The 19,489-nt window shown below is 42.2% G+C and overlaps 1 protein-coding gene across 19 annotated transcripts in view; it reads left to right on the top strand.

Annotated features, from left to right (window-relative positions):
- The window catches only part of RAPGEF4 (Rap guanine nucleotide exchange factor 4), a 328,733-nt gene extending 316,405 nt beyond the window's left edge, over positions 1-12,328 (top strand). For all 19 annotated transcript variants that reach the window (XM_066280130.1, XM_066280129.1, XM_066280128.1 and 16 more), the window contains 2 exons: positions 5,357-5,411; positions 11,066-12,328. In XM_066280130.1, the coding sequence (XP_066136227.1) occupies positions 5,357-5,411; positions 11,066-11,193 (183 nt within the window). In that variant the 3' untranslated portion in view covers positions 11,194-12,328. The remainder of the gene's footprint in view (positions 1-5,356; positions 5,412-11,065) is intronic.
- Positions 12,329-19,489: the final 7,161 nt, after the last annotated feature.

Here is a 19,489-nt window from a genome sequence, read left to right as displayed (position 1 = left end):
TGTCTCTGTCACACACACAATAAAAGAATAACCCAGTCATCTTCCAGTGTTGGGCTTAGTGAGATAAGACAGTACACTAAAATAGTTTATATTTTTAAAGGATTTATGTAACAAAAAATTAATCCAAGCGTGTTTTCTATTTTATTAGAACATTTGAGGAAGCAGCATGTCCCAAGCATTTTGCGTTACTGATACTTTATGCACAATGACTCTCTTAGCCATCTGTTCCTAACTGGACATTTTTCTGTCCCCCCTCCTCCCTGTGGTGGTAACATGTGTCCTTCAGTATCCTTCCTTGACTGCAGGCATGCACAACACTCTGCATATACCTGGATCACCATGATCCATGGCCATTGTATGTGCAATATACCATAATGCATGTTACACATGTGGTCTGTATGTCTTACTGCTCTGGGATATTAATGATCCATAGCCAGAGGACAGGGCACAGGGTTTTTCTCAGTGATGCATGTGGTGAAGGCCGGCTCAGCTCCTGGATCTTTTTACCTTTTCTCTCTGGTCCTTACAGTGCACTTAATTCTAGTTAGTGGCTATCTTGGGTACAACCTTTGTAGCTGAGAGACTATATATTTCTAGATCTTCTTGTGGCAAAAAAAATTCTTGTCTCAAATATATGGGAGTCTGAGTGAAATAACCAGATGGTATAAATGCAGAATCATTGACTGAGATTCTATATTTGATAAGCATACAGACAGGGGCAGAGTCAAATCAGAAAGCACAGAAATAAGGGAAGAAAGGGAATCTGGCAAACATTAAAACAAGGATGGCAAAGGCCACGAAGGGCAAAAGAAGGAAAGATTGAACTGTGGAGGGCAGGTCTGAGAAGAGGTCTGAAGTCTGGGGGGCAGCCCCCTGAAGGACTCACAACCTAGAGAGAGGGAGCCTGTGCTGGCCGCTGGGAAGGGGGTCTGGGAAGTGTGACAGCGCAGGTGGCACTGCCTGCAGGGCCTGCCAGTCTGAACTTGAAAAGACTGTGGGCTGTTTTCTGGGTGAGAATCCTCAGGGCAGTCTGATGAGCAGACTCTAAGGTGGTGACTCTAACAGTGAGTCGGGGGGGGGGGGGGTATCAGCATCAGTTCCAGGTGGAGATGGGGGTACATCCTGTCCACCTACACTGATGCAGAGCGCCTACTAAAGGAGCATGTTCTCCCCGAATTATAAATCACTATTTTAATAAGCCAGTTGCTAATGGCAGTGTGTCATAACCCTCAGGTTTGCTGAGATGATCAAAAAAAAAAAAAAAAAAAAAAAAGAGAGAGAGAGAGAGAGAGAGAGAGACAGTTAGCTTTGGAGTAATCAGGTATTTATTTCCCCACGGCGTCACAGGAAAGTTGCCGGGGCAGCTCTAGGCAGGCCAGCCTGCTCCGCAGGACTGTGGGGCCTGGGGTATGATTTTTGGCTTCATCCCTGCTGTGACAGTTGGATAGTAAAGCCTAGATCTCTTCAACCTTAGGTCCTGCCAACCTTAACTAAGAACACCAGTGAATTACGTGGGAGGCTTCTGTCCACAGAGGAATAGACAGACTCTAACTAGATGGCTTGTAGTGGAGACAAATGCAAGATCCTCTACTTTGGCCCAAGAAATTAACCGGACATCTACTGAGAAGGAAGTTGAGCCTATACAGCACCTCAAGGACGATGTAGGAGGAGAGATTTAATTCACTGTTAGTTCAACAAATGTCAGTAATGGCACTTTTTAAAAAAATGTGGCCTTAGGTGTGTAGATTCATCCAGATCAAGGAAGAAAGATAATTCTTCTGCGCTCTGTGATTTGCTTGGTCCAAGACACCGCACTAGAGACTGTCCAGAGAGACCCAAACTTTCTTATGAAAATTGTGGAAGAAATTACCAATATTTTGACTGACCAGAGAGGACGTGGGGCTTAGGGATGGCCACAATAGTTATCTAAGTATGTGAATAACTATCCTGTGAAAAAGGAACTAAACGTGTTTGTTATGGCTCCGGAGCTGAGAACTAGGATTAACGGGTGAAAAGCAAAGGGAGAAAAACTTTGGCTCAATAGAATCATTTCTAATAGGAAAGTGTAAAAAATGAAAGAGACTTTCCATAGAGGGCAATGAGTTCCTCGTCGCTGGTTGCATTTAAACGGTGGGAAGTCCTTAGTTGTAGGAAATTATAAAGGTCATTATGTACCCTGGAGAAAATTGAGGAAGGGAACTTCTGAAGTCTCCTTCAGCAGCCTGGGACAGTGCCTTATAGTTGGGCATAGTTGTTGGTAGCATATTAAATACTGCATGGGCCAATGGGTGCAAAAAAGGACAGAATTAAAATATCAGCTTAACCTTTCTCTACCTGGTGAAAGCGTTCTGTAACTATGCATTGACCACTATTCCAGCTGGGCTCACACACTGTTTCTGAGGGTGTAAGTGTTACAACATATAGTGCAGACTTCACAAAGAAAAAGAATGGACCTCATTGCAAAGCCAGATTTAGATTTCAAAGTTAAACTGAAGATATCTTTGAGTGCAATTAAAAAGGATACATCAAAATTAAAACCATTGTTAAAATTAATCAAAGATTTAGAAAGGTAGAATGAACTCCAGAGCTGGAAATTACTGATTTAAACAATTGTTCTCACATTTTAAACTACATAATGAGCTAAAAATTACGAAGCCTCAGAGTACAGCTATGAAGAGTGGTCTAAAACTAAAGTCAGAATAAAATGTTTTAGCTTTCAAAACTAAAAAGCAGAACAATTACTCCCTACAAAATGGTATAGGAAGAGGTTTCTGACCCCTGCTAATTGTTTTATTATTCTTCAGAGGGGCATACTGGCAGCATTTCCCAGGGTTTTCAGTAATTATATTCCATTCAATATCTGAAGAATTACAATAATTCTACATGGAATATACTTGTGCCCTTCAGATGCAAAGCCTTTAGAGAAGTGAAAAAACAACTTAAAGTAAATTAGCAGGAAAATTATCATAGCTGCTGTTTATTTCAGGGCTCCCTATATCAGAGGCTAATTATACATTGTATGCTACAGTTTCTTGGAGGTATTTGTAATACAGTTCTCATGCTGATCCACAGACGTGCTGGTTTTTAGGGTACTTTCTGAAAGTGGAGTTCAAATTTTTCCGATTGCCTCTTTGTGTATGAGAAATTAACCAGTGTAGACACATACATGTCACTCAAGGCTTGCTAGTCCTTGAAGCTGGAGTATTCGGTGAAGTATTGTGAATGTTCACGTGTATGTATTTCTAAAGCTTTGATTCTTCTAGAAATTTTTGTCCTGCCAAATAAGTTGATTTTTTTTAAACACTATGTACTGTATTTCCGCATGTATAAGATGCTCCCATGTATAAGATGCACCTTAAGGCCTGACCTGTGGTGGCGCAGTGGATAAAGCGTCGACCTAGAAATGCTGAGGTCGCCGGTTCGAAACCCTGGGCTTGCCTGGTCAGGCACATATGGGAGTTGATGCTTCCAGCTCCTCCCCCCTGTCTCTCTCTCTTCTCTCTCTCTCTCTCTCTCCTCCCTAAAATGAATAAATTAAAAAAAAAAAAAGATGCACCTTAATTTTGAGGCCCAAAATTTGAAGAAAAAAAAATGTATTACATAAAGTTATTGAACTCAAGTCTTACTTGTCATAAAATTCATACAACTCCTCATCGCTGTCAAAACTCCCATCCATTGTCTTGTCCTCATCTGTGTCTGCTGACGAATCACCGTCTTCAACAACGAGCGCAAAACAAGCGCAAAAAAGCAGAAAATGCAAGTAAAAAAAAAATCTAGAACGACTGTATAAGACATACCCAGTTTTTAGACCCCCAATTTTTCCAAACAATGTGCATCTTATACTTGGGGAAATACGGCAATCTTTCTCAAAGTCATTTTCTGCACTTCGGCAAGCCAAGGGTACATAAGAGGAAGTAGCAAGGAAGAGAATTATACAGCCACTCAGAGATGAGAAGGTCTCATTTCTGGGCTAGAGCGTTATCAGTTTTCTGCTGGTATTAGAACTAATTCACCATCCCCAGAGGACCCCCTTCAGAGTCTGAGCAGGAAAGGGGTCCTGAGACGGTACGCAGAGACTGGGAGCCCCAGCTGCTATTAAAATACCAGGAGCAAATAATGTGTATCCTGGCTGAGAAATGGTGCTGAGGTCTCACTGATGTTTTTCCTCATGTTCCTGTCCCTTCATTTTTTTTCTCCTTTCTTATTTTGTTTTTAACTAAGTTGAGTAACATACAAAAGATTGTCCAATAAGTCTTTATGACAACACAATTTTACAAAGAAATTAGGACTACTTAATGACAAAAGTAACAAAGGTTAAATAAATTATGATTCATCCATATAACTAAATACCTACTCATTTAAAAAGGTTTGCCCTAGCTGGATAGCTCAATTGGCTAAAGTGTTGTCCTGGAACATGAAGGTTATAGGTTCAATCCCCAGTTGGGGCACATATAGAAACAGATCAATGTATATCTCTCTCTTTCTCAAATCAATAAATAAATAAATATTATTAATGTTTTAAAATGCAAACAGCATCGAAAATAGTCACAATGCCATGTAAAAAAAAACCCTGAAAACAAAAATATGACTTCAATCTTTTGGAAAACATGCTGTTATATATTTAGTTTTAAAGTATTAAAAACAAATGTACCAAATACTAATGAAGTTCCTCTGTGAAGTGATATTCTGAGTGGTTTCTACTTTGTTCTTAATATAGTCTGTATTTTAAAATTTTTTTAAATGTGCATGTGTTAGTGTTATAACCAGAAAGGAAGAGAGGAGGGAGGAGTGGGTGGGAGGGATGGAGGGACAGAGATTAACATTAAAACACATAGTTCTGCTGGAAATTAGAAAGGTCTGTAATACCTAGCATATAGAAAAATGTATAGGTAGAATATTTTGACTATGACTGTTCAATCAATACAATCTAATACCTCATACTGAGTCCTCTTTCCTTTAAGAAACTTGACAAGCTAAATTCTCCAAATCTAGGGTGGTTACAGATTCTCTAACAAGTTCACAGTGACCTCCAAAAGGTGAGAGTTCATCCTCAGGAATAAGGCGGTCTCTGGATCGCAGACTGCTTTTTTGTGTCCTGAGGAACAAGCAAACAATAGAGTGGAATTACGCCATTGGTATTCCTCACTTGAAAAATGCCTTGTTCTTGTGAGTGTGGGTGCCTCTTCCAAGTAATTAAACAGGTTATACATCAGCCAGTAGCCTCCAGATAGTCAACATCTCAGAACAGGCTGTTTTTCATGGTCGCAGGTATTGCTGAAATAAATAATGGTTTGTTTCCCTTTTTGGATTTTACACTAAGCTTACTTGCATTTGTCTTTTTTCTTTATTCTTTTAGCGCATGATTGCAAATACTGCCAGAACAGTGAGATACTGCAGAAGCCAGCCTTTCAGTAAGTTCAGTGCTGCAATGTAGATCTATGATGACTGAGGCTTTTTTTTTTTAATGAGACTACTAAGACATTCTAGAAGTCAGAACAATATGTGATTGTATCCGAGACAATTTGAACCATGAAATCAATGGGCTAGGAGCCTGATTTTAAGGATTTTTCTAGTTGCTAAACTAGAAAATAACCATAGGAATATTATTTTATGAATGAATTAAAGAGAATTTATTTGCTCTTTCCAGCATGGCTAGAGTTAACTAAGGCACGAGAGCCAATAGATGCTGCTTCAAAACCAACTCTCTTTATGACTATCTTTATGCTTGATGTTGAGAAACTCATGTCAATTCGTGATGACTCAGTTCTATTGTTTATAAACCAGGAAAGATAATACTTATTGTTTCTTGTGGTGATGTAACAATGCATTAATGTGTATAGCAGATTTGTAAAAGGTTCCATAGCAGGAGTTCATATTATATTTTTAGTATTTCTAGATGAATTTAAGGTACTCTTCTGAAATCTGAAGATATAGCACAATAACTGGTATAACACAATGCTTTAATATAAGACTATCACTAATAATAAATAGCGGCTTTATACTGTTTGGAATAAAGTTGCATCATAGTGTTACCAGAGAGGGGACCTAGCCCTTTGGGTCTGCCTTGGGCCAGCCAGTAATGTGTGGGTTCTTGACTTTGTGCAGGAAAGATTTCTCAACAGGAGTCTAGGTGATTTTGAGAGTAGTATATTAAAGCTGGGGACAGTGAGACAAGGAAGGGCCTAGACGAGAAGAAGCAACAGGAGAGAGCCCGGGAAGGGATGCCTTGGCTCTTAGAAACCTTATAGGAAAGAAGTGAGCAGAGAAACGGGTGGCTTTAGAGACAGGTTCAAGGGGTTGGCTCAGGACTAACTGCCTCTGCCCACCGCTCCCCTTGTTGTAAGTCTTGTGTGGACCCTTCAAGGCATGTGGGATGTGGGAGGAGTGCCAATGGGGGAAGAAGAAGGGAAGGGAAAGGCAGGGGGAAGAAGAGAGGAAGGGGAAGGGAAAGGCAGGGGGAAGAAGAGGGGAAGGGGAAGGGAAAGGCAGGGGAAGAAGAGGGGAGAGGAAGGGAAAGGCAGGGGGAAGAAGAGGGGAAGGGGAAGGCAGGGGAAGAAGAGGGGAAGGGAAAGGCAGGGGAAGAAGAGGGGAAGGGGAAGGGGAAGGGAAAAGCAGGGGAAGAAGAGGGGAAGGGGAAGGGGAAGGGGAAAGGAAAGGCAGGGGGAAGAAGAGGGGAAGGGGAAGGGAAAGGCAGGGGGAAGAAGAGGGGAAGGGGAAGGGAAAGGCAGGGGGAAGAAGAGGGGAAGGGGAAGGGAAAGGCAGGGGGAAGAACAGAGGAAGGGGAAGGGAAAGGCAGGGGGAAGAACAGGGGAAAGGGAAGGCAAGGGGAAGAAGAGGGGAAGGGGAAGGCAGGGGGAAGAAGAGGGGAAGGGGAAGGGGAAGGCAGGGGAAGAAGAGGGGAAGGGAAAGGCAGGGGGAAAAGAGGGGAAGGGGAAGGGAAAGGCAGGGGGAAGAACAGAGGAAGGGGAAGGGAAAGGCAGGGGGAAGAAGAGGGGAAGGGGAAGGGAAAGGCAGGGGGAAGAACAGAGGAAGGGGAAGGGAAAGGCAGGGGGAAGAACAGGGGAAAGGGAAGGCAAGGGGAAGAAGAGGGGAAGGGGAAGGGAAAGGCAGGGGAAAAAGAGGGGAAGGGAAAGGCAGGGGGAAGAAGAGGGGAAGGGAAAGGCAGGGGGAAGAAGAGGGGAAGGGGAAGGGTAAGGCAGGGGAAGAAGAGAGGAAGGGAAAGGCAGGGGGAAGAAGAGGGGAAGGGAAAGGCAGGGGGAAGAAGAGGGGAAGGGGAAGGGAAAGGCAGGGGAAGAAGAGGGGAAGGGGAAGGGAAAGGCAGGGGAAGAAGAGGGGAAGGGAAAGGCAGGGGGAAGAAGAAGGGAAGGGAAAGGCAGGGGGAAAAAGAGGGGAAGGGAAATGCAGGGGGAAGAAGAGGGGAAGGGAAAGGCAGGGGGAAGAAGAGGGGAAGGGAAAGGCAGGGGGAAGAAGAGGGGAAGGGGAAGGGGAAGGGAAAGGCAGGGGAAGAAGAGGGGAAGAGGAAGGGGAAGGCAGGGGAAGAAGAGGGGAAGGGAAAGGCAGGGGGAAGAAGAGTGGAAGGGGAAGGGGAAGGCAGGGGGAAGAAGAGTGGAAGGGGAAGGGTAAGGCAGGGGAAGAAGAGAGGAAGGGAAAGGCAGGGGGAAGAAGAGGGGAAGGGAAAGGCAGGGGGAAGAAGAGGGGAAGGGGAAGGGAAAGGCAGGGGAAGAAGAGGGGAAGGGGAAGGGAAAGGCAGGGGGAAGAAGAGGGGAAGGGAAAGGCAGGAGGAAGAAGAGGGGAAGGGAAAGGCAGGGGGAAGAAGAGGAAGGGTAAGGCAGGGGAAGAAGAGAGGAAGGAAAAGGCAGGGGAAGAAGAGGGGAAGGGGAAGGCAGGGGAAGAAGAGGAGAAGGGAAAGGCAGGGGGAAGAAGAGGGGAAGGGAAAGGCAGGGGGAAGAAGAGGGGAAGGGGAAGGGAAAGGCAGGGGAAGAAGAGGGGAAGGGGAAGGGTAAGGCAGGGGAAGAAGAGAGGAAGGGAAAGGCAGGGGGAAGAAGAGGGGAAGGGAAAGGCAGGGGGAAGAAGGGGGATGGGGAAGGGAAAGGCAGGGGAAGAAGAGGGGAAGGGGAAGGGAAAGGCAGGGGAAGAAGAGGGGAAGGGGAAGGGGAAGGGAAAGGCTGGGGAAGAAGAGGGGAAGGGAAAGGCAGGGGAAGAAGAGGGGAAGGGAAAGGCAGGGGGAAGAAGAAGGGAAGGGAAAGGCAGGGGGAAGAAGAGGGGAAGGGAAAGGCAGGGGGAAGAAGAGGGGAAGGGAAAGCTAGGAGGAAGAAGAGGGGAAGGGAAAGGCAGGGGGAAGAAGAGGGGAAGGGAAAGGCAGGGGGAAGAAGGGAAGGGAAAGGCAGGGGGAAGAAGAGGGGAAGGGGAAGGCAGGGGAAGAAGAGGGGAAGGGGAAAGGAAAGGCAGGGGGAAGAAGAGGGGAAGGGGAAGGGAAAGTCACTAGCTTCCCAGGAGGGAGAGCACGCCTGACCCTTTGTTTTCAGGATTTTTAAAGCCTGGGAGTTTAGGGGAAGATTTCACTAGAATATTCATCAGCTTTTCCATGTGTGCCCCTAAGGGGTGCGGTCTCCACTGGGGATTGGCAGTTGTCCACCAAGGCCTGAAGCTGAAATACAACTGGGGCCTAGATGTTACCTCTAAGGAGGTGACACTCTATATCTGGCTGTAAATTGCTTGGCCAGTTTATTTAGCTATTTGTCTGTTTCCCTATTGTACTTGCCAAGTAATTTTCCTAATTTCTTACTACCCTGTCTCATTAACACCAGATCAGCCTGCCAGTGAGGATGGGGGGGGCCTTTAGCTCCTTCACTGGGCTGGGAGTGAGAAAGGAGCTGCTGTGAAGTGTTTGCTAGCTTTATTGCATGAAGTACTTGAAGTCATTTGCATCATTAAGTCAACACGATAATTTGACATAAACATGACTGTTTATGTACCAGTACCATCCCCTTTAATAAACCTGTTGCTAAGAACTAAAAAGTTCTCATTTTATTAATCAGAACTATCTTTGCACTTCTTAGCACAGACTGACTGAAGTGAGGGTTTGCTAACATGGGATAACAGAATTGCTAAATGTTTGTTTTTTTAATGTACAGCAGCCATAATCTAGGGAAAATAATCTTGCCTTGGGGAGCAAGTAGGTCTTTAAAAAAATTGATTCAAATGATTGTTCCTTCCAAAGTGAGAATAGTCTTACCCATCAACCACTCCTATGTGGATCTTGCGAGAGATAAAGTGGTTAATGTCTCTTCATCTATAACTTACTATATGTATAACGACATGGTCATAAGGCAGTTATACAAGTGACTATGCAGATATATAAGTGATACCAGTCAACAACAGCACTTACATATAATCTAGAATCTGTGGCCCTTCAGGGTGGTCCAGGAAGTTTCTGAAATTGAATGCAAAATTTTTTGTGCCTGACAGGGTTCATAGCCTTAAAGAAGGTTCTCAGGTCCAAGAATCAAAGAACCACAATAAAATATGTTTTGCTCCATACACTTCTTTGGGAGTAAATTCCTACCCGCCTACGTTTCTCCTAGAGCTCTGGGGGAAGAAATTATATATATATTTCCCACTGCATTTGTGTCAGTTACCAGTAACGGCTGGTCAACAACAGCTGCTCAGTTCCAAAGTCAACGATCTATAGATAAAGCTATAGGAATAGATTCCTAAACATTGTGGGAATATGTACAATGTAATTACAGTATATTGTACATGTGGAGTACACTGCCAATGAAAAGTGAGGAAATTAAACACTGTGGTATTACTTATATGTGATAATTATACATATAAGAGTTTCTTCTTAAAGCAAGCAAGGGCCTTTGTATCTTCTCTCTGCAACACTCCCCTTCCCTCCTCAGGTAGATGACATTCTAATTGTCTTTGGGAGTGGTGCGAGCACCTCAGAAGAGCGTATGGACTGCAGAAGGCATGCGCCATGTTGGGGAGTTATACTGGTCTAGAGTCCAGACTCTGGCTTGGCTATTCTTGGTGTCCCACTACTAGAAAAGAGCCCCATCCCGGTGATCCATGGAGCAGAGGAGGCCCAAGGACCACAGCAGAAGTACTGGGTCTAAATTGAGCATTTTTAAAATCTTTTATTTTAAAATAATATCACCATTTAATAGTTGGTAGAATTGCCAGGGAAGAAATTCAGATTTCTCATTTCTGTAGAAGAGGAAGATTTGGCAACTCAGCGCAGATGCAGAAGAGGAGTGGTCACTTCTAGAGGGACCTGTGCTGCTAGCTCACCACTCTCAAATCTGGCTCCTCACTCCCGTGCGTTCCCTGTGTAGGGCGGGGAGCATGGGATTCTTCTTTCAGCCTGGGCTGAGGGAAACCAGTCCATCAGATAGCTCTGTTACTCACACGTTTGGGGGAGTGAATGAGAATAGAATGGCAACTGGGAGTTTAGAACAAGTTGCATCAGAGAATCAAAGGTCTAGCAAAGGTCATGACTTCAACCAAGAGTTGGTTTTTTTCTGAAAATGGATATCGCAAAGTACACACAGCCTGTACAGCAATGCTGTATATTATATGCAAGTGACAAGGGGAGCTGGACTTACTGATCTTACTGGCTTGCTTGAGTTCAGACCAGATTTTAAGGGCTGTTGTTAAGAACGAATGAAAACTGCCTTTTGTCATTAGTCCGCATCTGGATCAGAAGGGACAGAGACCAGAGTACGAGACATAGGTGGGATGGGATAGAAACAATTCTAATGCATAACCTGGAACTAGCAGGGGATGCTTTCACTTCTTTTATAGGGTCATTTTTTTTTTTTTTACAGCATGAATTGCAAAGGAAAATGATCAAAATAGGTGATTCCCATGGGGGAATAAAAAGGTTGAGAGGGAGGAGATATGGGCCATCCAAGTAGAAACATTTCAGTGAAGGTGGTATTATTGAAAGGTCTTGAAAGAACTCGGTGATCTTAAATTAAATAATATGTAGTTGAAGAAAGTAAAGCTGTATATTATATGCATATATTAGACGATGCCAATTCTTCCATTTTTCCAACAGATCTTGATGCAGCACAAGCTAATAAGAACCATCAGGATGTCCGGAGTTATGTAAGGCAATTAAGTGTAATTGACAACCAGAGAACTTTATCACAGATGTCACACCGGTTAGAGCCTCGTCGACCATAGACATTTCAAGTGCCCAGAACAGTGGTTTGCCTCCAGTCCACAATCTCTCAAAAATAGCATGTGTGCTACTACTGACTCTATTGTCATTAGAGAATTCTACCAAACAAGCAAAAACACATCCTGAGACATCTCAGGGTGGAATTCAGCTTACCAGCATCATGACAAGAGAAGAAATGATTTGATTTGCATAAAGCTTACACTCTCTAGCTTAGGAATCACCAGTATGTAGTCACCAATTTCATTTCCAGTTGTGCCATCTTCTTTGCTGAGACATAAAATAAGACTCACACGAACAGTTTGGTAGAAATACTATTGTCAAGAGAAATAGCAAACCTCTGACATTTTTTTTTAAGAACATTCACAGGGTGAGATGTGCTACAAATGGCATTTATTTGGATACATCAGTGGTCATATAGTTTCATAATTTTTAACTCAACATCTTGACTTGGAGCATGAGGTTTTTGGAAGGTGTTGAGGAATTAGTATAAATCCAAATTGTACGTTGTATTCTTCCATCTGCATAGTCTTACCTCTGAAGGAATTGAACCTGACCATATTACTATAAAACATTATGGCTGTTTATATAATTTAAGGCGGATCAGTCTGTAATTTCTGAATGATATATAGAATAATATTTATGTTTACAATGTAACTTTTTTAAACTTACAAATCAGGATTACATACATAAGAATTCCACTAAGAAACTCCAAGGTTCTTAAAATTGCCAGCATTAAGATAAAACAAAAAACTTCAGAAGAGCACAATATACACAAAACATTTTTCAAAATTAAAATATTTTCCTGGGCATTATTAACATTTACTATTGGCTAATTATTGTTACCGATTTGAAAAAACAACAACAATGTATTTTCTGGACTTAAATGTTATTACAAATACCTTAATTTTCAGCAATTGTTTTGCACTTTCAAATAGATTGTAAATAGTTCATTCGATCAATGGTATAGAGTTATTTATTTGCTACATAATAGATATTGTGCCAAATAATTACCTTTTATTTATTTTATTTAGTATGTAATTTGGGGTACCTTTTTTCCTGTTTTCACCATTAGGCTACATTTAATGTATAGAAATTGTATGTATGTATATCTCCTGTAAATAACAGCTAGTATCTTCATTAAATACAATTGTTGACAAAAGATGGTTGTTTTCTGAATTTCCTATAACGTAGGAGGGATAACCATTTAGTATAGTGAGGTCTTGGATTTTTAAAATTCAACTACAATTCACATACTATAAAAGTCACCCTTTTAAAAGGTATAGTTTGGTTTTTGGCATATTCACAAAGTTATACAATCATTATCACATTATAATTCCAGAACATTTTCCTCATTCCTAAAAGACACCCCACACCCATTAGTGGTCACTACTTATTCTCCTCTCTCCTCAGTCCCCGAAAACCACTCATCTGCTTTCTGTCTCTATGGATTTACCTATCTTGAACATTTTTCTGTAAATGGACTCATATGTGTAGCCTTTTGTTCCTGATTTCTTTTACTCAGCATAGTGTTTCCAAGTTCACACATGTTATTGCATGTGTGAGTACTTTGTTACATTTTATGGCTGAGTAATATTCCATCGTATGGATATACCAATGCTATATGTCCACTCATTAGTTAATGGACCACTCATTAGTTAATGTTTCCACTTCGGGGCTATTAGGAATATTGCTAGTATGAAGGGGCATGGGTTTTAGAACTGCCTGGTAAGGGGCCTCATACCATTTCTCAGTGATTTAAGCACTTAGTAAATATAATATTTGATGAAGACATTTCCAGAATTCTTTAAATTTCAGATGTCTCTATTTTCTAATGTCAGCATTTTCAGGAGTATGTTCTAAGCTATACTAATTTCACAAGTTCACATACTCTTTATCCAAAAGCAAACACACAACTACAAAACAAAAAATATCATTGAAATGATATCTTCAAAGCCTGGCTAGGCAGTGGCGCAGTGGATAGAGCATTGGACTGAAACGTGGAGGACTCAGGCTTGAAACCCCAAGGTCACCGGGTTGAGCATGGGATCATCTGGTTTGAACAAGGCTTGAGCCCAAGGTCTCTGGCTTGAGCAAGGGGTCACTTGGTCTGCTGTAGCTCCCTGGTTAAGGTACATATGAGAAAGCAGTCAATGAACAAATAAGGTACCGCAACAAAGAATTGATACTCTCATCTCTCTCCCTTCCTGTCTGTCTCTCCCTGTCTCTGTCACAAAAAAGTAAATAAAATAAAAAGAAATGATATCTTCAAATAAATCTAGGAACCAATACATAATATGCCTCCTTCTTAGATGTGATTCTTATTATTCATTAACGTCTTAAAGGCTCTGAGAAGTCCTCCTGTAATTCTTTTTACCATCCCACAGTCAAGCCCACTTTGAGAAATGCTAAAACAGACAAATGCCTTTACATATCAATCACATAAAAGTTCAAGGGAGGCCCTCAGGAGCAGGTATTTTGTTTCACGCAGTGTTATGCCTCCTACCCAGAGCACAGCACAATGCTTGGAATTTACTAGAGAAAAAAAAAGTCACTGAATAAATTTTCTTGAAATCACTATTGTTCAGCATTTCACTGTCCCACAGACCTCAATACCAGCTGAAAATTTTTTACTTATATATTTTTCCTTTTCTAGATCATTTCTGAAGATGACACATAATTCCAGAAGCCTATCCCTTGGGCATCCTTGCTCTTTTTTTTTTAATTTTTTAAATTTATTTATTCATTTTAGAGAGGAGAGAGAGAGAGAGAGAGAAAGGGAGGAGGAGCAGGAAGCATCAACTCCCATATGTGCCTTGACCAGACAAGTGCAGGTTTCAAACCAGCGACCTCAGCATTCTAGGTCGACGCTTTATCCATTGTGCCACTACAGGTCAGGGCATCCTTGCTCTTGTTTTGCTCTTTATCCTTCTTACTTATAGCTGGTGTCCCATGTCTGAGAGCTCCTTTGTCCCACATCCATGGTGACTGATGCCTCATAACCTTATTTCAAGTTAGTTTCCACATTATTCAAAATTAATGCATATTCTCCCATGTATAGTCCCCCGGTCTTGCAAATGAGAAAAAACTATTCCTGTACGTAATAAAGATAGTATTAATTATGTTTGATTTCTTTGAAAATGCATGAAACTCCTTATGCAAGATAGCAATGGCCAAGTGAAGGAATCCACGCTCTGAAAACGGAGAGTGGTGGCCAAGCAGCCTTCTCTGAAGCAGGAGCTGCAGCAAACAGTTTCAAACTTGCAAACAACCCAGAAGAAAATGAGATGCCCCCGGGGTCACCAGACGGATAATGAGGTTTGCAGAAGATGTAGAAAAGAAGAAAGAATGTTTTTTTTACCAAAAGCACCCGTTAGAAAATTATACACTTAAGCGTTTAACACAACTGCTTACTTAGCAAGGTCACTTGTACGATGTACAGGAGCTAAGCTTTCCCAGTGATTTTTGAGTACTGTGTAGGTTAAATAGACTTCTCCTGAATTCAATGGCGTTTCCTCTGAAATATGAATGCAGATCAATGACTGCCAGTGTGAGAAAATTAAAAGAAGTGTCATTCTGGTTTCAAATTGTGCTTATAATTTTTTACAAATCAGCATAGAATATGCAGTCTGGTAAAAATGAACACCCACCTTGAATAGCTTCTTCTTTTTCTTTACTGTCAATCTAAAATTTATTGCATCTTTTGTTTCAGAATAATCTTAATTTTCTCTATTTGTCCTACATGGAGAAGAGTGTGCTATTATTAGATGAGCTGGTCACAGCATCCGTGCTTTCTAAAGTGGAGAAAAACCCTTGACTTAATTATGGTTTGTTATTTTTCTATTCATTCATTCATTCATTCACTAGCAAATAATGGTTGAGAAGCTTATGAATGTCAGGCCCTCTATGATTCCACATTGAATGGTGAGGAAAAACTAGAGGGTCTTTGTTCTCCTAGAGCTTATCATCCGGTGGGAGAGACAGAAGATTAATCAAATAATCAAACAAATATAAAAACATTTATAAGGAAACATATGGTGTTGCCAGAATATGTAACAAGGAGGTTTAACCTGATCTGAAGTGAGAAAGTGTTTCCCGTGTGACAATTGACCTGAACTCTGAAGAATGAAAATGCTAACTCAGCAGAGGAAGAAGAATATGTTCTAAGCAAGAAATCACCTTGACAGTGTGCAAGGTGGGACGCTCGCTGTGGCAGAGCTGAGGGAACGGGGTGAGCACGCTTCTAGATGTGCCGGAGGCTTACGCCTGGCTCAGAACATTCAAGGTCTGGCAGGCCTATCTAAAGGGCTTCATCTTTTACCCAAGAGCAGTATGAAGCCATTGAGGTGCTTGAGGCAGGGGGTTGCATTTCTAAGTATAGCCCTTCAAGGGTAAGGTCATTGCTTTATTTTTGTTTTGTTTTTCAGGGATTTTTTTAAATGGTGTATTTTTTTAAAGTTTTATTTTTAATTATAGTGCATATACAATATTATATTAGTTTCAGGTATACACCATAGTGATTCAACATTTTTATATACCTTACAAAGTGTCTAGTAACCATCAAGCACAGTAAGTCTTGGAACCATCTGTCACGATACAGAGCATAATACAATGTTACTGACTGTTCCCTGTGTTGTACAATGGCTACAAAGGGCATTGCTTTATGATATCACTGAGTAGATGACACATGGTGTCATCCCTAATTCCCTAATTATTTTATTATGCAGGCTTAAAGGTCAGACAGAGAAAATTGTAGATAATAGCAAATATTAAAAAATATATTACATTAAAATATTAAAAGTGGTAGACCCAGATATGCACTAGAGTCAAACTCTATTCCTTCTCCTGGCCTAGTCCATGCTGAGCTCCCTTATTAATTTTTGGTTGTGGTAAAATATACTTAACATAAAATTTACCATTTTCACCATTTTTTGAGTGTTCAATTCAGTGGCATAAAGTACAATCACATTGTTCTGCAACCATCACTACCATCCCTCTCCACAACTTTTCATCTTCCCAAATGGAAACTATACAATGACCCCCACTTCCGCCTGCCCCCAGCCCCTGGCAACCACCATTCCACTTTCTAGAATTTAGAGGTTCCCTCATATAAGTAGAATCATACAATATATGTCCATTAGTTTCACTTTACGTAATGTTTTCCAGGTTTATCCATGTAGTAGCATGTGTCAGAATTTTCTTCCTTTTCAAGGCTGAAAACATGTTGTTTTTCATGTATATACCACATTCTGTTTATCTATTCATCCATTATTTAATTTGTTTCCACTTGCGGTACTGTGAATAATGGTGCTATGCACGTGGGTGTACAAATACCTGTTCAAGTCCCAGCTTTCAATTCTTTGGATATGTACCTAGAAGGGAATTGCTGACTTTTATGGTAATTCTATGTCAGATTTTTTTTTTTTTTTAGTAACTGTCATACTATCTTCCATAGTTCCTGCACCATTTTATGGGCTACATATGACATAGCCCATGCTTACCATGGAAACTAAAGGTGCCAATATGGCATGGCTGCTGGGAACAGTAGTGGCTAGGGGACCCAGGCTCAGTATGTGGATATCCAAGCGTGGAGCAGAAAGTTTCCATTTGCCACTGTGCCATAAGCCATGACAACTCAAAGGCAGCCACAGCCCCAGAAACTTGATCTGTCCTTGCTGCTCTGTGGGTTAATGTATCAAACTACTGTTGCTTGTTGCCTGACACTTAAGGATGGGAGAACTAGAGGAAATGTTATTTATCCCAAGAGAACAGTGGCGTGGGAATGGGAAGTGCCTGACTTGCCTTGCTTCTGCTCCTTTGCCCGTGCTTGTCTGGCAGCTAGGGAAGGTCAGGGATGATGCAACAGGAAGCCAGGATCTCTGTTCTTGGGCAATTTAAATTTGAAAAGATTGGGGTTGAAGCCATGCTATAAAGGGAAGTGCGCACAAGGCACCGTGAGCTCATGGGTGCTCACATGGCAGGACCTTCAACCCGAGGAATAAAGAGAGGATGGGGTCAGGACGGTGAGAGCTGCCCAGTCCTGCAATCGTCCCCTCCTCTCGGCTCCTGCAGGGAGGGTTCACACTGCTCCTAGGCAGGGAGACTCAAGAAGAGTGCAGTTCTGCAATCGGAGGGCCAACACAAGAGAATAACTGGAGCAAAAGTTAGCATTAAATTGTTCAAAACTGGTTTTTGCAGCACCTGGGAATAAAAGCAGCCTGGAAGATCCTCGAAATCTCCATCCACTTACCTGGAGTCCGGGGAAAGAATCTCTAGTGCGATAACAACAGGAACCTTGCAGGAACGGAAGAGAATTAATGGTTCCAGCAGGAGTCCTAAAATGTGAGGGCAGAAGGAGAGATTCTAAGGGTTGAGTTTCCCCAGTAAGGAGAAGGGCTCCAGGTGAGTAGACCCAGCAGCGCTGGGGGTAGACAGGCTCTGACCCAGCCGAGATGCAGCAGCTTGAGAAGGATGAAGAAAAATACGGTTGGAGAAATCATACCAGTAAGAGTATCAGTGGCTGTGTGTATCAGACAGAGTTCTCCAGACATTCAGCACTGTAGGATGTGTGTGTGTGTGTGTGTGTGTGTGTGTGTGTGTGTGTGTGTGTGTATTACTTATAGAGGCTGAAAGTTCAAAATCTGCAGTGTAGACCAGCAGGTGGGAGATGCAGGAAAGATAATGGTGCAGATAAAATCCAAATCAGTCTGCATGAGAATCTACTCCTGCCTGAGGAGGTCAGTCTTTTTGTTCTATTCAGGTCTTCCACTGATTTGATGAGGCCCACCCAATCATGGAGGGCAATCTGCTCACTCAAAGTTCACCAATTTAAATGTTAACTCCATCCAAAATCACCCTCTGAATTAACACAGAAAATTAACCATCATCAAAGCACCCCAAAATTAAAGCCTTAAAACAAAAAAGATGATTCTGAGGGTCAGCTGAGCAGGGCTGTCATCTGGGCCAGGTGTGGTGGATCAGGGCTGGGCTCAGTCAGCTGGCAGAGGGTAGAATGGTTCAGCTCTGCTCCACATCGTCTCTCATCCTCTAGCAGGCTAGCTTGGGCCTATTCACTTGTGAGATGTGAAGGTTTCCCAGGGAGCACGTGGACAAGCAAGAGTTCTTGGGGCCCAGGCTCAGAGCAGGCACACCCTCACTTCTGCAGCACTCTGTGGCCACAATGGGTCAAGAGGCCAGCCGAGATTCAAAGGGTGGAGAAATAATTCTCTTTCTTAATGTGCAGAGCTTCAGAATCACACAAGGCCAAGATTGGGGGTACAGGGAAAGGAAAATGGCTGCCACTTTTGCAAACAGTCTACTGGAGGGATGGTAGTGCAAACTGTGAGCGGCTGGAAGGTACACTGCTCTGGTTCGAGGAGAGTCTGGGGGACCCAGGTGTTGCCAGATGTTTAAAATGCTTCTCTAGGGTGAATCTATTACCTCTTGAAGAAGTAACATGGAATAGCAGAAAGATAATGCCCTTTATAATCAGACAGATGTGTGACTCGATCTGAGTCACCTCCAGTCTATTCGGCACCTTCATACATGTTAGGAAAAGGGCAACCTTTCTCTCCAGCTGTCACGGCCCCACTGGAGAGTGCCCCCTCAACCAGGTTTCCATGTGTGTGTGCAAAGTGGTACACAGCCTGTACCACTCACTGTATGCGGTGGCCCTCAGCTGTGAACACTGGTCAATATATTTTGACTCTCATCTTCTATTTCCACATCTGCTGATGGTAATTACAATACCTCCCTCCCAAAGGTTATGTGAGAATTCAATGAGTTAAGGTATATAAAATACCTAGCATATTGAATGCTTGGCTATTGAGAAGTATTAATATTTGCTATGAGAGGCCACAGTAAAGAGTGCTTTACAACATTCAGGGATGTCTGAGAGTCTCCAGCCAAACCAGTTATAAAAGGATAGAGAAGGAGAGAAACTTATGTGGTGGCTTAAGTCACTGAAATTGATTTGGGGTAGAAGAAGAGGTTCAAGAGGCCTGTCCTTTACCCTCTTCCTTCCCACCCCAAACGTACACCAATTTTGCCAAGTTTTTGCTGCAGTAATTGAACCAAGATACCATTATTTTATTAGACCTAAATTAAAAGTTATTTACAGTGAAATAGAAAACATTTCAAATTACTGAAGGAAAGAGGGGAGAGGTGAAAATAGAATAAAAGGCTCATGCTTCCTACCAACAAATAAAATGCTCATATATGAAAGAGTAGATCAGAAACTAAACCAAAGTGGTTATAACACAAGTCAAACATCCCTAGATCACACTAGCAGCTAGATTTTCA

Source organism: Saccopteryx bilineata, chromosome 5, assembly GCF_036850765.1.
Source record: "Saccopteryx bilineata isolate mSacBil1 chromosome 5, mSacBil1_pri_phased_curated, whole genome shotgun sequence".
Taxonomy (NCBI): domain Eukaryota; kingdom Metazoa; phylum Chordata; class Mammalia; order Chiroptera; family Emballonuridae; genus Saccopteryx; species Saccopteryx bilineata.
The sequence above is the reverse complement of the archived record's forward strand: the minus strand, read 5'-3'. Positions and strand labels throughout refer to the sequence as shown.